The sequence below is a fragment of the Quercus suber genome, unplaced genomic scaffold, assembly GCF_002906115.3.
Source record: "Quercus suber isolate HL8 unplaced genomic scaffold, Cork oak 2.0 scaffold_280, whole genome shotgun sequence".
NCBI lineage: Eukaryota > Viridiplantae > Streptophyta > Magnoliopsida > Fagales > Fagaceae > Quercus > Quercus suber.
This window is the reverse complement of record NW_027069736.1, coordinates 319000-335787: the sequence shown is the minus strand read 5'-3', so window position 1 is coordinate 335787 and position 16788 is coordinate 319000. Positions and strand designations below refer to the sequence as shown.

The window sequence follows — 16788 nt, the reverse complement described above, 5'->3', positions numbered from 1 at the left end:
CTACTCCATCAAAAATGTTACGTACTTTTTCTCAGTTTTAAAGGTAGTTGAAATTTAAGCTCTTTGTAACTTTTGTTATGGATGTGTAGTGAGTGGCTAACTTTTAGGATTAAAAAACTAAAATTTTGAATTAAACAAAAATTGATAACTGTGAGCCTTTTCTTTAACCCAAAAAAAAAAAAAAAAAAGGGAACAACACCACCTAAAAGAAAAAAGTGGATTTAAACACTACATTTTAGAATTGAACAAAACTTGATAACTGTCATAAAAAAAAAAATATATATATATATATATATTTTTAAAAGCATAAATAAAAACTAGCCTCATCACACGTGCTACGCGCTTGCGATGAGGCTCTTTTTTTTGTTGGGGTTTAGTGTCATAATTTTTCATTTATCCCAATTTGAGGTTTACATGTTTGTCTATCATATTATGCATTTAGAAATACTAATACTATTAAGAGTGTGATGAGGCTAGCTCCCAAAAATGAACACATAAAAACTAGCCTCATCACATGCGCTACGCGCTTGTGATGAGGCTCTTTTTTTTGTTGGGGTTTAGTGTAATAATTTTTCATTTATCCCAATTTGAGGTTTGCACGTTTGTCTATCATATTATGCATTTAGAACTATTAATACTGTTAGGAGTGTGATGAGGCTAACTCCCAAATAGTATTGGATTTGTTCATTTTTTGGAGCTAGCCTCATCACACTCCTAACAGTATTAGTAATTCTAAATGCATAATATGATGGACAAACATGTAAACCTCAAATTGGGATAAATGAAAAATTATGACACTAAACCCCAACACAAAAAAGAGCCTCATTGCATGCGCATAGCGCGTGTGATGAGGCTAGTATTTATATAAACCTGTTCAGGATCTGACTGGCATCGATGAAACTGGCCGGCGCTGAACCAATCTGACCACTTCCAAGCAGTTAGTAATACGTTCTTCTTGCTCCTCTTCAAAACTATATATATACATATATACATACACACATAAAAGTTACAACCTATACATATGATAGATTTTTGTCTCCTTCGTATCGTACATGCATGTTTTACTTCATTTGAATGTAAGGGGGATAAATTTAATTGTTTTCTCACAACAATTAAAAAAAACATAAAACAAAAGTAATCACATGGGTGTAAAAGTTGGCAGAGAAAAGGCATGATACAAATAATTAGAGTTTATTTATTCATTTTCTATTGATTTTAAGTAGACCATTTTCTATAGATGTAATTTTGTCAATTGGATTTTATTTTTTATTTTTTATTTTTTATGTAATGGGTTTGGTTATGTATTGTCAAAGTTATAACTGCTGTACGGTTAATTGAAGATATCTCCTAGCCAAGTAAATCTTGATTTTATAGTGATCAATTAGTCATGCACAAAATACAATTAATAGTAGTTAAAAAATTTTCTTAAAAAAAAAAAAAAAAGTAGTTAAAAAAAAAAGGAAAAAAAAAAGAAGTACTCATTTATACTATAATCAATCTTAATAACATATTAATTTAACCGAATATCTTAACATTTAAATAGTCTCCTACTTAATTCTCAAAAAAAAAAAAAAAAAGTCTCCTACTTTCAAGCAAAAAAAAGGTTGTCTCCTACTTACTTCCATATATTATATCAAGGAAATAAAATCCTACTTTCATAATATTAAACAAATGCTTGGTTTTGGTTTATATACATTTTTTATTATTAAAAACTTGATTTTCGTGGCAGCAGTATTTCATTTCCAGTTTGGTAATTCGGCATCAGGAGTAGTTACATCTATAGGTGTTTCATCATATCCAACTAGTTTGGCTTCCATCTTGCAGCTTGACTTCAAAACTTCCTCCAAAGATGACTTGGGCTTGTAGCCTTGAGCCTGCAAACCCACATCCACAGTCAAAGAGCTCCAGAAAATGAAGTATCATAAAAGAAAGAGTGATGGGGTAGAAGGGGGAGGAGGGTTTCTTTTGGGGGACAGGGAATTTAAGTATTAAAACTCTTCTTGAGCTGTTTAGAATAGGCCTAACAAAGCAAGTAAATGATAAATACGCAACAATAAAGCATGCGTGCCTGTTTCATGAGTAATATATATATGTAGTTCCTGGACAAATAAAAAAAATTGATACTTTATACTGCCACTTCATCAATTCAAAAGTATAAACAAAACAAGACAATCTGAAAAGACAAAGGGGACCCAAATTGAAAAGAAAAAAAAAAGAAATTAAAAAGAAGTCATTCTAGAACATCAAGGGCCATTTGTGCTAAATGAGAAAAAGGCAAGATCCCGATCTTACTTTTAATAATCCCATTATTAGAGAAAGAATTAATTGAGAAAGAGATTTTTAAACAACAATAAGCTCCTTACTACCTCTTCATGCCCCAGAAACAAATTAATTGATTAATAAACTAAGCAAGTTCAGCATCCAAATGATGACACTACCAAAGCCAAGTGGGCTACCTGAATCTATATAACAATTATATGGTTAAAAGGCCTAAAAAGTTCCAGCTTTAACTCATGAAAAAACATAATGGCAAGAAAACGGGGTCAGCAGTCACCTGATATATTAACTTTTAGAGAAGACAATCTCCACAAACAGAAAGAGAGAGAGCAGATAATTTTTTGACAAGTAAAAAATTACCTGCTCTTTCTATTTCTGTGTGGAAATTGTCTTCTTTAAAATCATCTGCTCTCTCTCATTCCGCTGTAGCACATTGGCAATTCTTGATGAGAGAGAGCAGATAATCCAAATAATGATATTCAGTTTACCTGAGGTAGAGTTGTATTCCCTACTTAGATAACAATTGATATTCATTTCTTACAGAGTTGAAGTCAAGTAAAAAATGGAAAAAAGATAATTTAATAAAACTGAGATAACAGGAGAGAAAAAGCATAAATTAAGCATAAAGGATTTACCTTCAACTTTGCAAATATTCTTTGTGAAGCAACTCTAATAGCTTCTTTCTTGCTCAGGTTGGTTGCAGAAGCAGTTACACAAACATCTTCTCCGTTCACCTGTGCTTCAACTGAAAACATTCTACCCTTCTTTGATGACGAAGTATGTAGGTCCAAATTATAAGATTGGCGAAGTTCTTGCAGTTCTCTAATAGGACTAAGCTGAAAACTGGAGAACCTCATTATTGGATCCAAAAAGGAAAGCATTATCTTCCACACAAGGTTCAAGTTAAACCCTGTATCAAGAAGAATGGCACCCACACAAGACTCTACCAAGTCACCCAAAGCCTGAGGCAGTAAGTGAATCATTAGAAACTTCACATGTAATGTTTACAGTGTAGAGACCAAAACTGCTCTATTAATGATCATTGATTTTGTAGGACCTAATTGATCATGATTGATGCTGATGGATGCTGAGATTTTTAAAGTTTTAATCCTCTTTTATTTCCCATTTAATATAATAGATTAGAAGTTATTTCCTTTCCTTTCCTTCTATGATGTAATTTGGGAGTCCTATTTAAGGGCCCCCAAATGCAAATATTGTAAGCAGTTGATTATGGATTTATAACATTTGTGTTGGGAGTTTTATTCAAGTGTTTGGTGCTGATTCTTAGGTTCGTATCATGCATGGTGTTGACTCCAAGCAGCTCTAGGAGCTGATACCAAGGTTCCATCTATTTTTATGTTTTATTTGTTTGATGCTGACTTCAAGCAAATCTTAGGTGCTAATTTCTAGGTGTTGATTCTAGATTCGTGTTATATATGCAAAAGTAATGAAGAATCGGTAGACCATCTTTTACTACGTTGTCCTATTGTTTTTGAGTTGTGGTCCATGGTGTTCACCTTGTTTGGTCATCATCGTAATGGTGCTATTTAGATGGCTGTCCCTCATTGTTTGATGTGGTGCATTTGGCGGGAGAGAAACAACCGGTGTTTTGAAGATTCTGAAAGGACTATAGTCGCTTTAAACTTTTCTTCTTTAAAAACCTATTCGATTGGATGTCTATCATAGGAAGTCATTCTATTTTTTCAGTCTATGATTTGATGGATGCTTGTAATTTATGTAGTTGATTGTTTTGGTAACCTGCTGTGTACTTGGATGACTCATTATCATGTCTTTGAATAAAACTTTCTTTACTTATACATCAAAGAAAAAAAAAAAAATTCTAGGTCCTAATCCTCTGTTTTGTTCTTTTGTTTCCCAAACAAAATCCCCCACCTAGAGTTCATCGTCATCAATTTATGTTCTTACTTTTCATTTTAATCATTAGAAATTAGACAGAACATTGATTTACGTATAATGTTTACAATATTTCATTTGTTTTTAATTTGATAATTGTAGTAACATTGATATCCTAGGAACTAGAAATATTTTTCAAGATAATTACCATGTAAAACCCATTAGGGACACCCCCACCCCAAAAATAAAATAAAAACAAGAGTTTCAACGTTTACCTTAGGACATTTTGGCCCCTCATGAGGACTCCCTTCTGGTGCAGGAGTTTTAACAGAGTCCACATAAATTTTGATGGCCTCAGTAAGGCTACTGGAATCACAGATGAGAAAATGGTGGAAGGATCTATCTACTGCAACATATGCAAAGGCCTTGTTGTTCACAAATACCGATCTCAAATCTGTCAATTGACCAGGCTTCAATTTTGGATAAACTGAATACAGATACGATGTGATCAAGTAATCTAACACAGCATCTCCAAGAAACTCCAATCTCTGGTCAAAACCATCAAATCATTAAGCAAAGAGGAATGCCTGTTGCTTAACACCAGAAGTAGAAAAGAAGCAGTGCATACCTGATAGCAGCCTCCTCCGTGCTGGTTGTAAGAAGGATGTACAAATGCCTGTAGTAGCAGACCTTTATGGAGAAACTGATGCCCTAACAATTTTTCAAGGGCACCAATGTCCATACGAGCACTAAGTGGCATGCAGCTAGTGCTTGCAATGCAGACATTTGAAACTTGTGAGGCTTCAAAGTCCACTTGTATGCCAATCCATTGAAGAAAGCTAGTTGCGGCTTTGAAGCCACTGTCAACTATGAATGCTCCAACAAGAGCTTCAACCACATCAGCAATTTTTTTCTTATGTAACCAGTGGTGACCTTTACTGCACCTGACTTCATTAAAACTTGCACGATCCGCTAGATTACTTGACCGGGAATGAGTAGAATCTTCATTTTGCTTGTTACAAATTATTGGGCAAGGGCGACCGAAAGCATAGAATTTCAAGGGATCAAATGACTGATCACGTATGTATACCTGAAATAAGAGAGCAAATACCATACACTTTAGATATTAAAACCAATTAAAAGAAAATATCAGTAACGTAGAAGGTACTAATTTTCCTAACTAAAATTTATCCATTCAGCAGTACCTGACAGGAAGCATTGGGTAGTGGGAATAATATAAGCCAAAAAACTTTCTAAAATATCAGACAAGTTGAGTGTTTGCCAGCCCAGAGAGAGAGAGAGAGAGCACTACATTTACAGAAAGAAAAGAAGTGCCATGTGATACCCCAAATTGTCTACTCTCCTCTCTCTCAACACTTCCAAACATAGCATTAAATTTTGCACTTCATCACTAGGATGATTGGTTGAATTTTCTCAGTTAACTAATTCAAAAGCAAATGAAAAGAAAAATCAAGATAGAATGACAGATAAGTTCATATTTGGGAAGTAAAAAGCATATCCTTTTTTTTTTATAATAAGTAGATGAGAATCATATCCTAAAATTCATTTATTACCTGTAACTTGCTCCTAGTTGCTAGTTTGTACAAATTGGAGTTGTTTACAACATTAGAACGTTTCCTGGTAAGTTCTCCTTCATCAAGGGTATCATGCAAAAGAAAAAGGCGCCGTCCAACTGTAAACTTGAGAAAAGCATCACCTAGTACTTCAAGCCTTTCAAGTGAAAAGGGCTCCTGGCACTTCTCAGTGGTGAGTGCTTCTAGGACCTAATAAAAAATTCATAACTTTAGTAGCGATTGAGGTCCGCAAAAATATTGATCATGTGCAATTAAAGTCATGCAACAATAAAGTTAAGTTATCATTTCTCATCAAAGCCAATTATGTTAATACTATACATGAGAAAGCCTTACTCTATCACAAGTAATTTCAGCTCCTTCAGGGAATGCAGCTGAAAATTTCTTCTTCAGTTCAATGGCCACAAGCAAGTTTTCCAGACGATGCATGATTGATGGTAATAAAGATATTGAACTACCAATATCTTTAGAAAAGCCTACTATCTTCAACTGGCAAAGCTCAGGAGGCAAATCAGTAAAGTACTCCACCAGTTCACGTGATTCTGTTTTTGACAATTAAGGGGGTGTTTGGTAGATTAGTTCTAACACATATTTTCACATTTTAAACAACATTACACACATTTCCACACATTTTTTCACCCACACATATTTCAAAAAACTACAAACAACATAACTCAAATTCCTCTCCCAAACACACCCTAATGCTTATGAACAATAATTGAAGAGAGAGAGAGAGAGCTATAAGCGACACTGAGATGAGTATAGTCAAAAAAGAAGATTATTCTTGTTTAAAGAAAACAAAAACAAGATAAAAGAGTAATGGCTCCAAGGGAGAGCGAGGTATAACAAAAGCACCTATGCCCACACATACAACATTTTATATCAATGTCATGGTCGTTTCTAAACTCTCAATTTTTTTTTTTAATAAAATAACTTGTCACTCAATGTTTGCTAGAATTTCTAGCATATAAATAGTTCTGATTTTTTTCTTTGAGGCATGGAAGATTATTTATGCTTTAATTCTAAATCTAGGATTCAATATTATATTTCTCTTTCTATATTATCCTGTCATTCTCAAACTCCAGTTACTATTCCTGATTTTCAATTCTAAAATCCCCTGACCCTAAACCATCTACTACAAAAGCTAACACTAATCTTTAGAGTTTTATCTTTTGTAGATTATAGTTGTTGTCTAGCAATGAAAGCAAGTCACGTCCTACCTGATAAATTACTAGTTGTCTCAAAAGCTTATAGCTATCAGCATACCATGGATTTCATCTACTACAAGAATCCCTCATGCATAAGCTCCCATGCATGAGCCTAACACGCACAATTTTTCAAACCAGCTGGGAGCTTGTCTTTGGGTTCAACCACAAAATCTCTGCTAATAAAATACCTCACCAAAAATTTAAGTTATCTATGTCAATCTCAACACTGCCATTTAATTTCCACCAAGTAGATAAACCCCACTGAGCTCAAAATAGTTCTCCAATTGAATATGGATTACGAACAATGCAGCAACTTCAATACGGCGGATTGTTTCTTTTAATCGTGTTAGCCAACAATGAACTCTATCTGGCACCACCTCCCCTGTAAGAACAGGTGAAGGGTGAGGTCGTGGGTTTCAAGACCCACAGGGTTCACATTTAATTACCAATGTGAAAAAAAGGTTTTAGCCGCATAGAAGTTCCAGGGTTCTTATTGCTTTTAGTACTAAATGGAAATATCATTAGGACTACGAAAGTATTCAGCTCAACAAACAGAGAAGTATGACAAACCAAATAAAATAATTACCTGAATCTTCTGGCTTTCGGTTACGTAGCAAGTTACGCAAGCGAAAAAGCGGTTTTGCATGTAAAAGAGGTTGTTCAGGGTATTTGAGTTGAACGCCAAACCTGACTTCCAACATTTAAGAAAAAAAATGATTTAATAAATTAATAAAAGAGAAGCAACAGGAGTTAGTATATTTTGTACACATATATAAAAATTAGATATTTATTATTATTATTATTATGCTTTGAAGTTCATTATATATTAACAAATTCCCTTTCAATAGGCAGAAATTAGGCATAACATGGCATAAAATGTGTTTCAAAAGCAATCCAAAATGGTATAAATGGTCAACGAAGTGTCAAGAAGCCTAGTTGCATACTTCTTATACAAGTGCTCTGCATAGCTTGAAGTTTCTGAATGAGGGCTGTATCCGTTCTTTCCATCAACTATGCCAGTGACGAAGAAAAAACCCTGTTTGTATGGAGTAGCATACACTAAACTATCCTTAACCTCACTTATGCTTCTGTAACCATTGGCAAGTAGCAAATGATCACCCAAAGGAGAATTTTCCTTTTCCATGGCATCTTCTGGAGTCCTAAAAACAGGGGAAGATAAACATCTTCTAATAATCTTCCAATCTACGGTAATTGTTTTGTTATCACTATCATGCAAAATTACTGGAAGCAACAGGTAGTAGGTCAATGAACTCGATTCGCCCCAAGTATTGCTTTTTCCCAAGGAAACAGATTCAGGAACGAATTTTAATCGGTCAAGGATGACCTTGAGATACATTTCTTGAAAATTCTGTGCCAGCACAATCTGTAAAAATATAAAACTGGACAACGTCAGAAAATTTAATTAGTTTACCTTCATAAAATTTTGTCTAACAAATGCCACCTACCTCATCGTTATCAAATTCTGCAACTCCCGATGGCACAAACTTGGTCATCACAGATCTACCATGAGCCAGATGAAGATCAAGTTCCATTCTCTCGGCCTCTTCAGGCAGGGCGGCTTTGACAAATAGACCAAATTTTTTGTAGATCCTATCCTCAGGACGAGGAATAAATTCTATATAGTAAGAGTAAAAATGGACAGGATTCTCCAAGTTAGTCCACGGTTCTTTTAGCACAGCAGGAACTAGCATCTCATGTAGTTCAGGTCGTGGACCCTCACCTGACAACATGCAAAATCAAAATCAAAGACAATTGATATGACATAAATGAAAAAAAGAAGAGAAGAAACATTAATAAACAAAATTTCTGTGGCACGATGCGTCAACCTTCACAGCTATCTGAGTCAGAAGAATCCGGCCCCAATCCGACTTCATCTACATCATCTTGCCCAACCAGGAGATGGTCATTCAAGGTACCCATTTTATGTAACATTTCTAGCAGCTTCAGTTGTTTTTCTTTCCTACACTCAGGCTTTTTGTCAGTAGTCTCTGTTTGGGTGTGTCTGTGTGTGTGTGAGAGAGAGAGAGAGAGAGAGAGAGAGCGTGAGTTTGTATATTTATTAGTGTATGTGAGTGAGAGAGAGAGAGAGAGAGAGAAGACCAATGGACCGACCAACAACAAAAGTCTGTGCGTGTGGATGCATATAATTCATGAGCAATACTATGTCCACAATATTTTTACAATAAATTATAAATAGTTAATTGTTATAGATTTAAATTTTAAACCTAACACTAAGATTACTTTTTGTTTGTGTGTGTACGCGTGTGAGAAAGAGAGAGAGAGGGCAAGTTTGTATATGTATTAGTGTATGTGAGTGAGAGAGAGAGAAAACCAATAGACCGACCAACAACAAAAGTCTTTACGTGAGCATATAAGTCATATTTGTTTACATTAATTTCGGTAAACTCCTTTTACCATTCTCGATGTTTTGGAACCAAGTTCAAGAGAACTCATTCTCAAAAAAATCTCCAAGTTAGTCCACGGTTCTTTTAGCACAGCAGGAACTAGCATCTCATGTAGTTCAGGTCGTGGACCCTCACCTGACAACATGCAAAATCAAAATCAAAGACAATTGATATGACATAAATGAAAAAAAGAAGAGAAGAAACATTAATAAACAAAATTTCTGTGGCACGATGCGTCAACCTTCACAGCTATCTGAGTCAGAAGAATCCGGCCCCAATCCGACTTCATCTACATCATCTTGCCCAACCAGGAGATGGTCATTCAAGGTACCCATTTTATGTAACATTCCTAGCAGCTTCAGTTGTTTTTCTTTCCTTCACTCAGGCTTTTTGTCAGTAATCTCTGTTTGGGTGTGTGTGTGTGTGTGTGTGTGAGAGAGAGAGAGAGAGAGCGTGAGTTTGTATATGTATTAGTGTATGTGAGTGAGAGAGAGAGAGAGAGAGAAGACCAATGGACCGACCAACAACAAAAGTCTGTGCGTGTGGATGCATATAATTCATGACCAATACTATGTCTACAATAAATTATAAATAATTAATTATTATAGGTTCAAATTTTAAACCTAACACTAAAATTATTTTTTGTTTGTGTGTGTGCGCGTGTGAGAAAGAGAGAGAGAGAGGGCAAGTTTGTATATGTATTAGTGTATGTGAGTGAGAGAGAGAAAACTAATAGACCGACCAACAACAAAAGTCTTTACGTGAGCATATAAGTCATATTTGTTTACATTAATTTCGGTAAACTCCTTTTACCATTCTCGATGTTTTGGAACCAAGTTCAAGAGAACTCATTCTCAAAAAAAAAAAAAAAAATTCAAGAGAATTTAAAATTTTAAATTGACCTTGGTCCTTAAAGCCAACTTAGTTTCTAAATATGGGTTTTTTTTTTTTTTCATCTTAGAAACCAAGTTAAATTTAAATACCAAATTAGTAAGTTTTAAAATGCGTTAACTTAATTAGTAGTAGCACAATTTTTTTTTTTTTTGAGAATTGTAGTAGCGCAAATTTCGGATGTTAGCCTATTATGTTTGAGTAATATTACTTACACAAATTATTTTACAATATTTTTACAAAGAAGTGTTGTGGCTAACTTTTTATTAGTACTCATTTGAACTTACCAATAACGTCACATTTTTATTTACTAATAACCATTCATTATATTAACAAATTTTTTTTTTTTTTTTTTGTAAAAAGTCTTTATTCCTAGCATTTTTCATATATTTTGTTTGTTGGTTTGTTGGTTTTGTGAGTAAAGAGAGAGGTTTCCGTACTGGTTGGCTGTGTGGGGCCTCGAAATGAACGACTTTACTTGCGATCTAAGGTTTGCGATTCCATTCCCAGTTAATCTAGTGCTTTTTGTGAAGATCTTCCAGGTGCCTTGCTTTTCCAAAAGCCACAGGCCCACACAGCCACGTCATTGGTTGTTCTTATTGGATTTTTATTAATTAAGATTTAAGAGTACTTTTTTTTTTTTTTGTATAGATTGTGATTATTTTTATTTTTATTCTTTGAGTATGAAATTTTCATTTTGATTCGTTCCTGCCTGTAACTAATGTGACCCTTCAGTAAATATAAGACATGAAAAAATAAATTTGAAAATGAAACCAATTAGAGAGTGGGGTATTTTCATTGTGGTCTATTGTGCGGGTCGCAAATGAGGCCGATGGACCCAGCCCCACTTAGGCTCACAACTTATTTGTTTGTTGGGCTGAATTTCCTACTATGGGTCGTTTTCCAACTAAAGGCTCAATGAGATCACTTTTCTCCTCTTCAGCAATACACTACTTCCTCTTCCTCCCCTAAGATATTTTCTCTATTTGAATTTTCTACTCTCTATCTTCTCCCCCCTTTTTTCAACCAACCTTTCCATCTTATCCTCCCCTCCTATTTATAGTTCAAAGCTCAGACGCAGGTCATCAATGCTCTCATAGTTAGTGCGACAGAGGGTCCAGTAAGGTTTTCTATAAGTGGGAGGTCAGGTATGGGTGGCTTTGGGACTTGGTTTCCACCTCCGTTGGTAGCTCGGCAGAGTCGGTGCGCGCTTAGTGTTACGGAGGGTCCAATCAGGGGGATGATAAGTGAGAATTTAAGCTTGGATGGCTTTGGGACTTGGTGCCCACCTCCGTTGATAGCTCGGCAGCGGCGCTTGACAGAGGGTCCAGTAAGGTTTTCTATAAGTGGGAGGTCAGGTATGGGTGGCTTTGGGACTTGGTTTCCACCTCCGTTGGTAGCTCGGCAGAGTCGGTGCGCGCTTAGTGTTACGGAGGGTCCAATCAGGGGGATGATAAGTGAGAATTTAAGCTTGGATGGCTTTGGGACTTGGTGCCCACCTCCGTTGATAGCTCGGCAGCGGCGCTTAGAGGGACTTCTCTGAACAAAACAAGAATGACGCGCCGTTCAGTGACCTTTCCCAACATGCTCGGTAAATCTCTGCCGAGCATAACTTTAGTAGTGAAGCTTGGGCCCCCGGACCGCGTTAGTAAGGATTGGGCTTTTGGGCGAATGAGAGTTGGGCCCAATTACTGTACACTTGAAGCGGAGATTAGGAACTGAGTGGGCCTAACTGTTTGGATGCCGCACATCTATCAATTTTGAAAATTTTATATTGGCGATCCATCAAATCTGGTTTCATTTTCAAAGTTGTTATTTCATCCATTTATGTGACAAATGTAGTTTTTCTTGGATCAATAGATGGGACTTTTTTTTGGAAATACTATAAAATTTTAATTTATAGCTTCCGCTCAATAATTCAAATTTATTAAAAAGTCACATTTAATAAAGAGTTATTCTTAATAAGGCCACAAACCTTTAATGAGGTTTACATAGATTTTTACATCTCACCAGTATTAAATAGGAAGGTCATCCACATCACAATTAAAAGTAGATGTAGATACTTAATATTATCACACAAATATTTTTTTTTTCTTCTAAAAAAAAAAAGGATTCGACGAAAATTATATCCTTTCAATTTTATTATTTGTTAACTATTATAGTAGTTTTATTTTTTCCTAATCTAATTACAACAATGTGGGAGGAACGAATCTTTCCCTAATCAGGTATTGTTCGCTTTGGGAATGTGCCGATGAGCCGATGCCACCCTCACGAATTTGTTCAATCCCACATCAATCACACACACTATGGTATACCCTTCCTTAGGTCAAATGCTTATAAGGCAAGGGTGGGAGGTGTCTCTCCTTGATGTGGGATTGAACAAATTCGTGAAGGTGGCATCAGCTCCTCGGCCCATTCCCAAAGCGAATAATATTTGATTGGGGAAAGATTCATTCCTCCCACAAATAACATTTACAATACAACGAACAACAAAACCTTAGTCTCATAATTTTTAAAGGTATTGATCCTCTTCCTGGTTGACCTTGCTTGCATAGTAAATTAAACCAAAATTTTGTTTAAACACAATTTATGAAGGTTATTGTTAACCATTGAAATTATAAGACAACTTGATTCCTATGAGGCCAAAGGGTAAAGGGCCTACACATCTAATAGGAAAAACTAGTTTCCTTCGAGAAAATGTCAAGAAAAGGGAAACTTTTCCTCAAATGAGAATTGGAACCAAACCAAGCCAGAGTATTAAGTTTAATGGAATGATGCTAGAGTTTGTTTGGCATCAACTTTAGCTTTTACCTTTTATGTACAAGTGTACATCATTTATATACAACAATTTAAAACCTCACTTTTTCCCCGCTTTTTCTCCTCTTTTTTAATTTTTTTTTTTCAAGGTACAAGAATACTGTAACATGCTTTTAGCAAAAAAATTTAAGCAAAAAAACCAAATAAACTATTCCCAAATGAAGACTTGGAGTATGTTTGGCATCAGCTTTTAGTTTTTAACTTTCTTAGATTTTTATGTATAGTTTTTTTAAATCTCACTTTTTCACGCATTTTCTAATTTTTTTCAAATTTTTTCAAAGTACAAGTATACTTTAGCACATTTTTAGCAAAAAGCTAGATAAGTTATTTCCAAAATTCCATGCTTATTCCACCAATAAAAAATTTATAAAAAAAAAGGCCAAAAAGGGCACTCGCAAAGAATGTGTACAAAAATAAATAAAAAATAAAAAACTTTTTTTTTCCTAGAAGCTTTTAGCAACTTTGAAATCTTCTTGATGAAGATTTGTACATTAATGGCTCTCCACGAAGCTTTGTTATATGGCTTAATGGTTGCTTTTTCCCTTTTATTATTATTATATATAATTAAAAAAGCATCTAGGACCTTGTGTAATGGACATTTGAGTGTCTTTCATGTATTAGCTTCAAATGACTATTATTCCATATAGAATATCTATTCCCTTATTTTATATATATATATATAAATCTGTTCAGGATCTAACCGGCGCCGAACCGATCCAACCACTTCCAAGCAGTTAGTAATAAGTTCTTCTTGCTCTTCTTCAAAACTATATATATATATATATATATATATGAGATGGGTTTAAGTTACACCTGATGTAACTTTAAAGAGTTACACATTTTTTAAACCATTGGATATCAATAGATCCAAAGGTCAAAAAAAGACTCTCATTAATGGTAATATTCTTATTAAGATCTTATTAATTATCCCTCGTTTATTATATTTTATACCTGTCTTTAAATAAAAAAAAATGTTATATTTGACTCTCTCTCTCTCTCTCTCTCTCTCTCTACGTTTCTCTCTCTATATCTTTCTCCTCCATCGTCTTCTTGATGATAAAGGGTGTGTTGAAAGATTTTGGGCGCAGATCAATGGGTTTCATTGGAGAGTCAAATATAAGACTTGTTGTTGGGTTTAGAGATAGATATAAAATATAATAAATGAGGGATAATTAATGAGATTCTAATCAGAATATTAGTATTAATGAGGATCATTTTTTGATTGTTGGATCTACTTAAATCTAATGGTTTAAAAAATGTGTAACTCTAAAAGAGGGAAAATTATTGTGTACTCCCGGAATACCATAAATGGGTGCTCCCTCTCTTACATGAATGGGAGGCCCACTAATTAAATTCATGGTGGGATCCACCATTCATGTGAAAGGAGAGCGTTCGCATTTATGTTACTCCGAGAGTACCTAATAATTTTTCCTAAAGAGTTACACCAAATGTATCTCTCTCTCTCTACATATATATATATATATAAAAGTTACAACCTATAGATATGATAGATTTTTGTCTCCTTCCTATCGCCCATGCATGTTTTACTTCATTTGAACTTAAGGGGGATAAAATTTATTATTTTCTCACAACTTTTATATATATATATATATATATTTCATTGAGTGTTAAAAAAACATAAAACAAAAGTAATCACATGGGTGTAAAAGTTGGCACAGAAAAGGCATGATACAAATAATTAGAGTTTATTTATTCATTTTCTATTGATTTTTAAGTAGACCATTTTCTATAGATGTAATTTTGTCAATTGGATTTTATTTTTATGTAACGGGGTTTGGTTATGTATTGTCAAAGTTATAACTATTGTACGGTTAATTGAAGATATCTCCTAGCCAAGTAAATCTTGATTTAATAGTGATCAATTAGTCATGCACAGAATACAATTAATAGTAATTAAAAAAAAGGAAAAAAAAAGGGAAAAAAGAAGAAGTACTCATTTACACTACAATCAATCTTAATAACATATTAATTTAACCGAATATCTTAACATTTAAATAGTCTCCTACTTTCTTCTCAAAAAAAAAAAAAAAAAAAAGTCTCCAACTTTCAAGCGAAAAAAAATTTAACCGAATATCTTAACATTTAAATAGTCTCCTACTTTCCTCTCAAAAAAAAAAAAAAAAAAGTCTCCAACTTTCAAGCGAAAAAAAAGTTGTGTCCTACTTACTTCCATATATTCTATCAAGGAAATAAAATCTTACTTTCATAATATTAAACAAATGCTCGGTTTTGCCTTATATACATTTTTTTTTTTATATTAAAAACTTGATTTTCGTGGCAGCAGTATTTCATTTCCAGTTTGGTAATTTGACTATTAAAAATCTACTTTTTGAAGATTTATTACTTTTCTAAGAAAACTGCCACAGTGCCACTTTTATCAATTTTAAAAACTTTCTTAGGCCGGATATCAAAGACCATCACTAATGTTTTCAATTTCAATATCTTCATATTCTCGAGTTTTTTTTTTTTTTTAACGAAAATAATTATTTATCAAGTAATAGCAAACTGCAAACTTTAAAGAGATTTCTTTAAAATTATAGAATCATATACAAATTAAAATTTTTTAATTATAAAATTATTTCAGATGAAAATATTTATAAATAAAAAATTCAAGTGTTTAATTGCAGTACTGAAAATACTACGAAAAATCAACAACACTAGAGAACGACGGCTGAAGACTAGAGACATTAGTAGGTACTACAAAACATCAGTGATAATGGAAAATGACGACTGAAGACCAAAGATGTTAGTAGGAGTTTAAATTTTCTGTTCTACTTTTCCTGTTTCACTTTAATTTCACTAATAAATACTTGCCACGTGTTCACCTAATTAATTAAATACTACTATTAATATTACTACTAACATAGCAGGGATAGTGGTTGGATGGCTGACGGTAACACATAGAGAAATTTAGTTGATGAGTTTTGAGGATTTACATACAATCTTATTTATTATTTTTTTAGGTAATAGATTAAAAAAAAAAGTTAAAAAAAACTGTAAATCTATGTTTCTTTTATTTATTTATTTAATTTTTATACCAGAGACACCAAGACCGTTGTTTCGTTTAATCACCATTTGTTTCCCACACCATTCTCTCAGGTCACATTTCTCTCTCTCCCTCGACTTCCGAGCTCACCCATTGCCGCCGCCTTGAAGGGTTGAGGATCCCCCATCGCCGCCGTGGGGGTCGATTTCTTGTTTATATGGCAGGTAATTTCATTCTTGTTATTTCTAATGGCTTCCGATTGATTGAGCTGTTGAGCGTTGAGTAATGGCCCCTGACCTATTGATTCATGCTTGTCAACTTGATGTAGTTTTTTTTTTGGGTTTCTTATTCAGACATTTCTGCAATTTGAGATGGGGTTTATGTTGTCAATTTTGTTTTCTTGTTCTTTTTAGAATATGTGAGTCTGATACTTTGATTTGATATTATTTCTGTGAGCAATTTGAGCTGTTGATTCATCCTAAATTTATTTTTCTTGATTTGGTATTTGAAATTTGGTCCCATTAGGCTAAGCTATTGATTGATTCATGGTTGTTAGCTGAACACCACTGAGGATGTTTAGAAATTAGAAGCCACTTTGAAATTTGGTGGTTCTGTTTTGGTATAATCAATGGTGTTTTTTAGGTAATAGATTAAAAAAAAAAGTTAAAAAAAAACTGTAAATCTATATTTCTTTTATTTATTTATTTAATTTTTAT

At 33.9% G+C, this 16788-nt stretch overlaps 1 protein-coding gene across 1 annotated transcript; it reads right to left on the bottom strand.

The window, feature by feature from the left end:
- Positions 1–1461: 1461 nt before the first annotated feature.
- LOC112035651 (dicer-like protein 4) lies at positions 1462–8984 on the bottom strand. Its single transcript, XM_065781831.1, has 10 exons — positions 8779–8984; positions 8398–8672; positions 7876–8315; positions 7518–7618; positions 6060–6265; positions 5706–5915; positions 4760–5221; positions 4407–4679; positions 2913–3239; positions 1462–1874 (listed from the first exon to the last, which is right to left on the bottom strand). The coding sequence occupies exons 1-10, from the start codon at positions 8882–8884 to the stop codon at positions 1737–1739; spliced, it is 2538 nt and encodes an 845-aa protein (XP_065637903.1). The 5' UTR covers positions 8885–8984; the 3' UTR covers positions 1462–1736.
- Positions 8985–16788: the final 7804 nt, after the last annotated feature.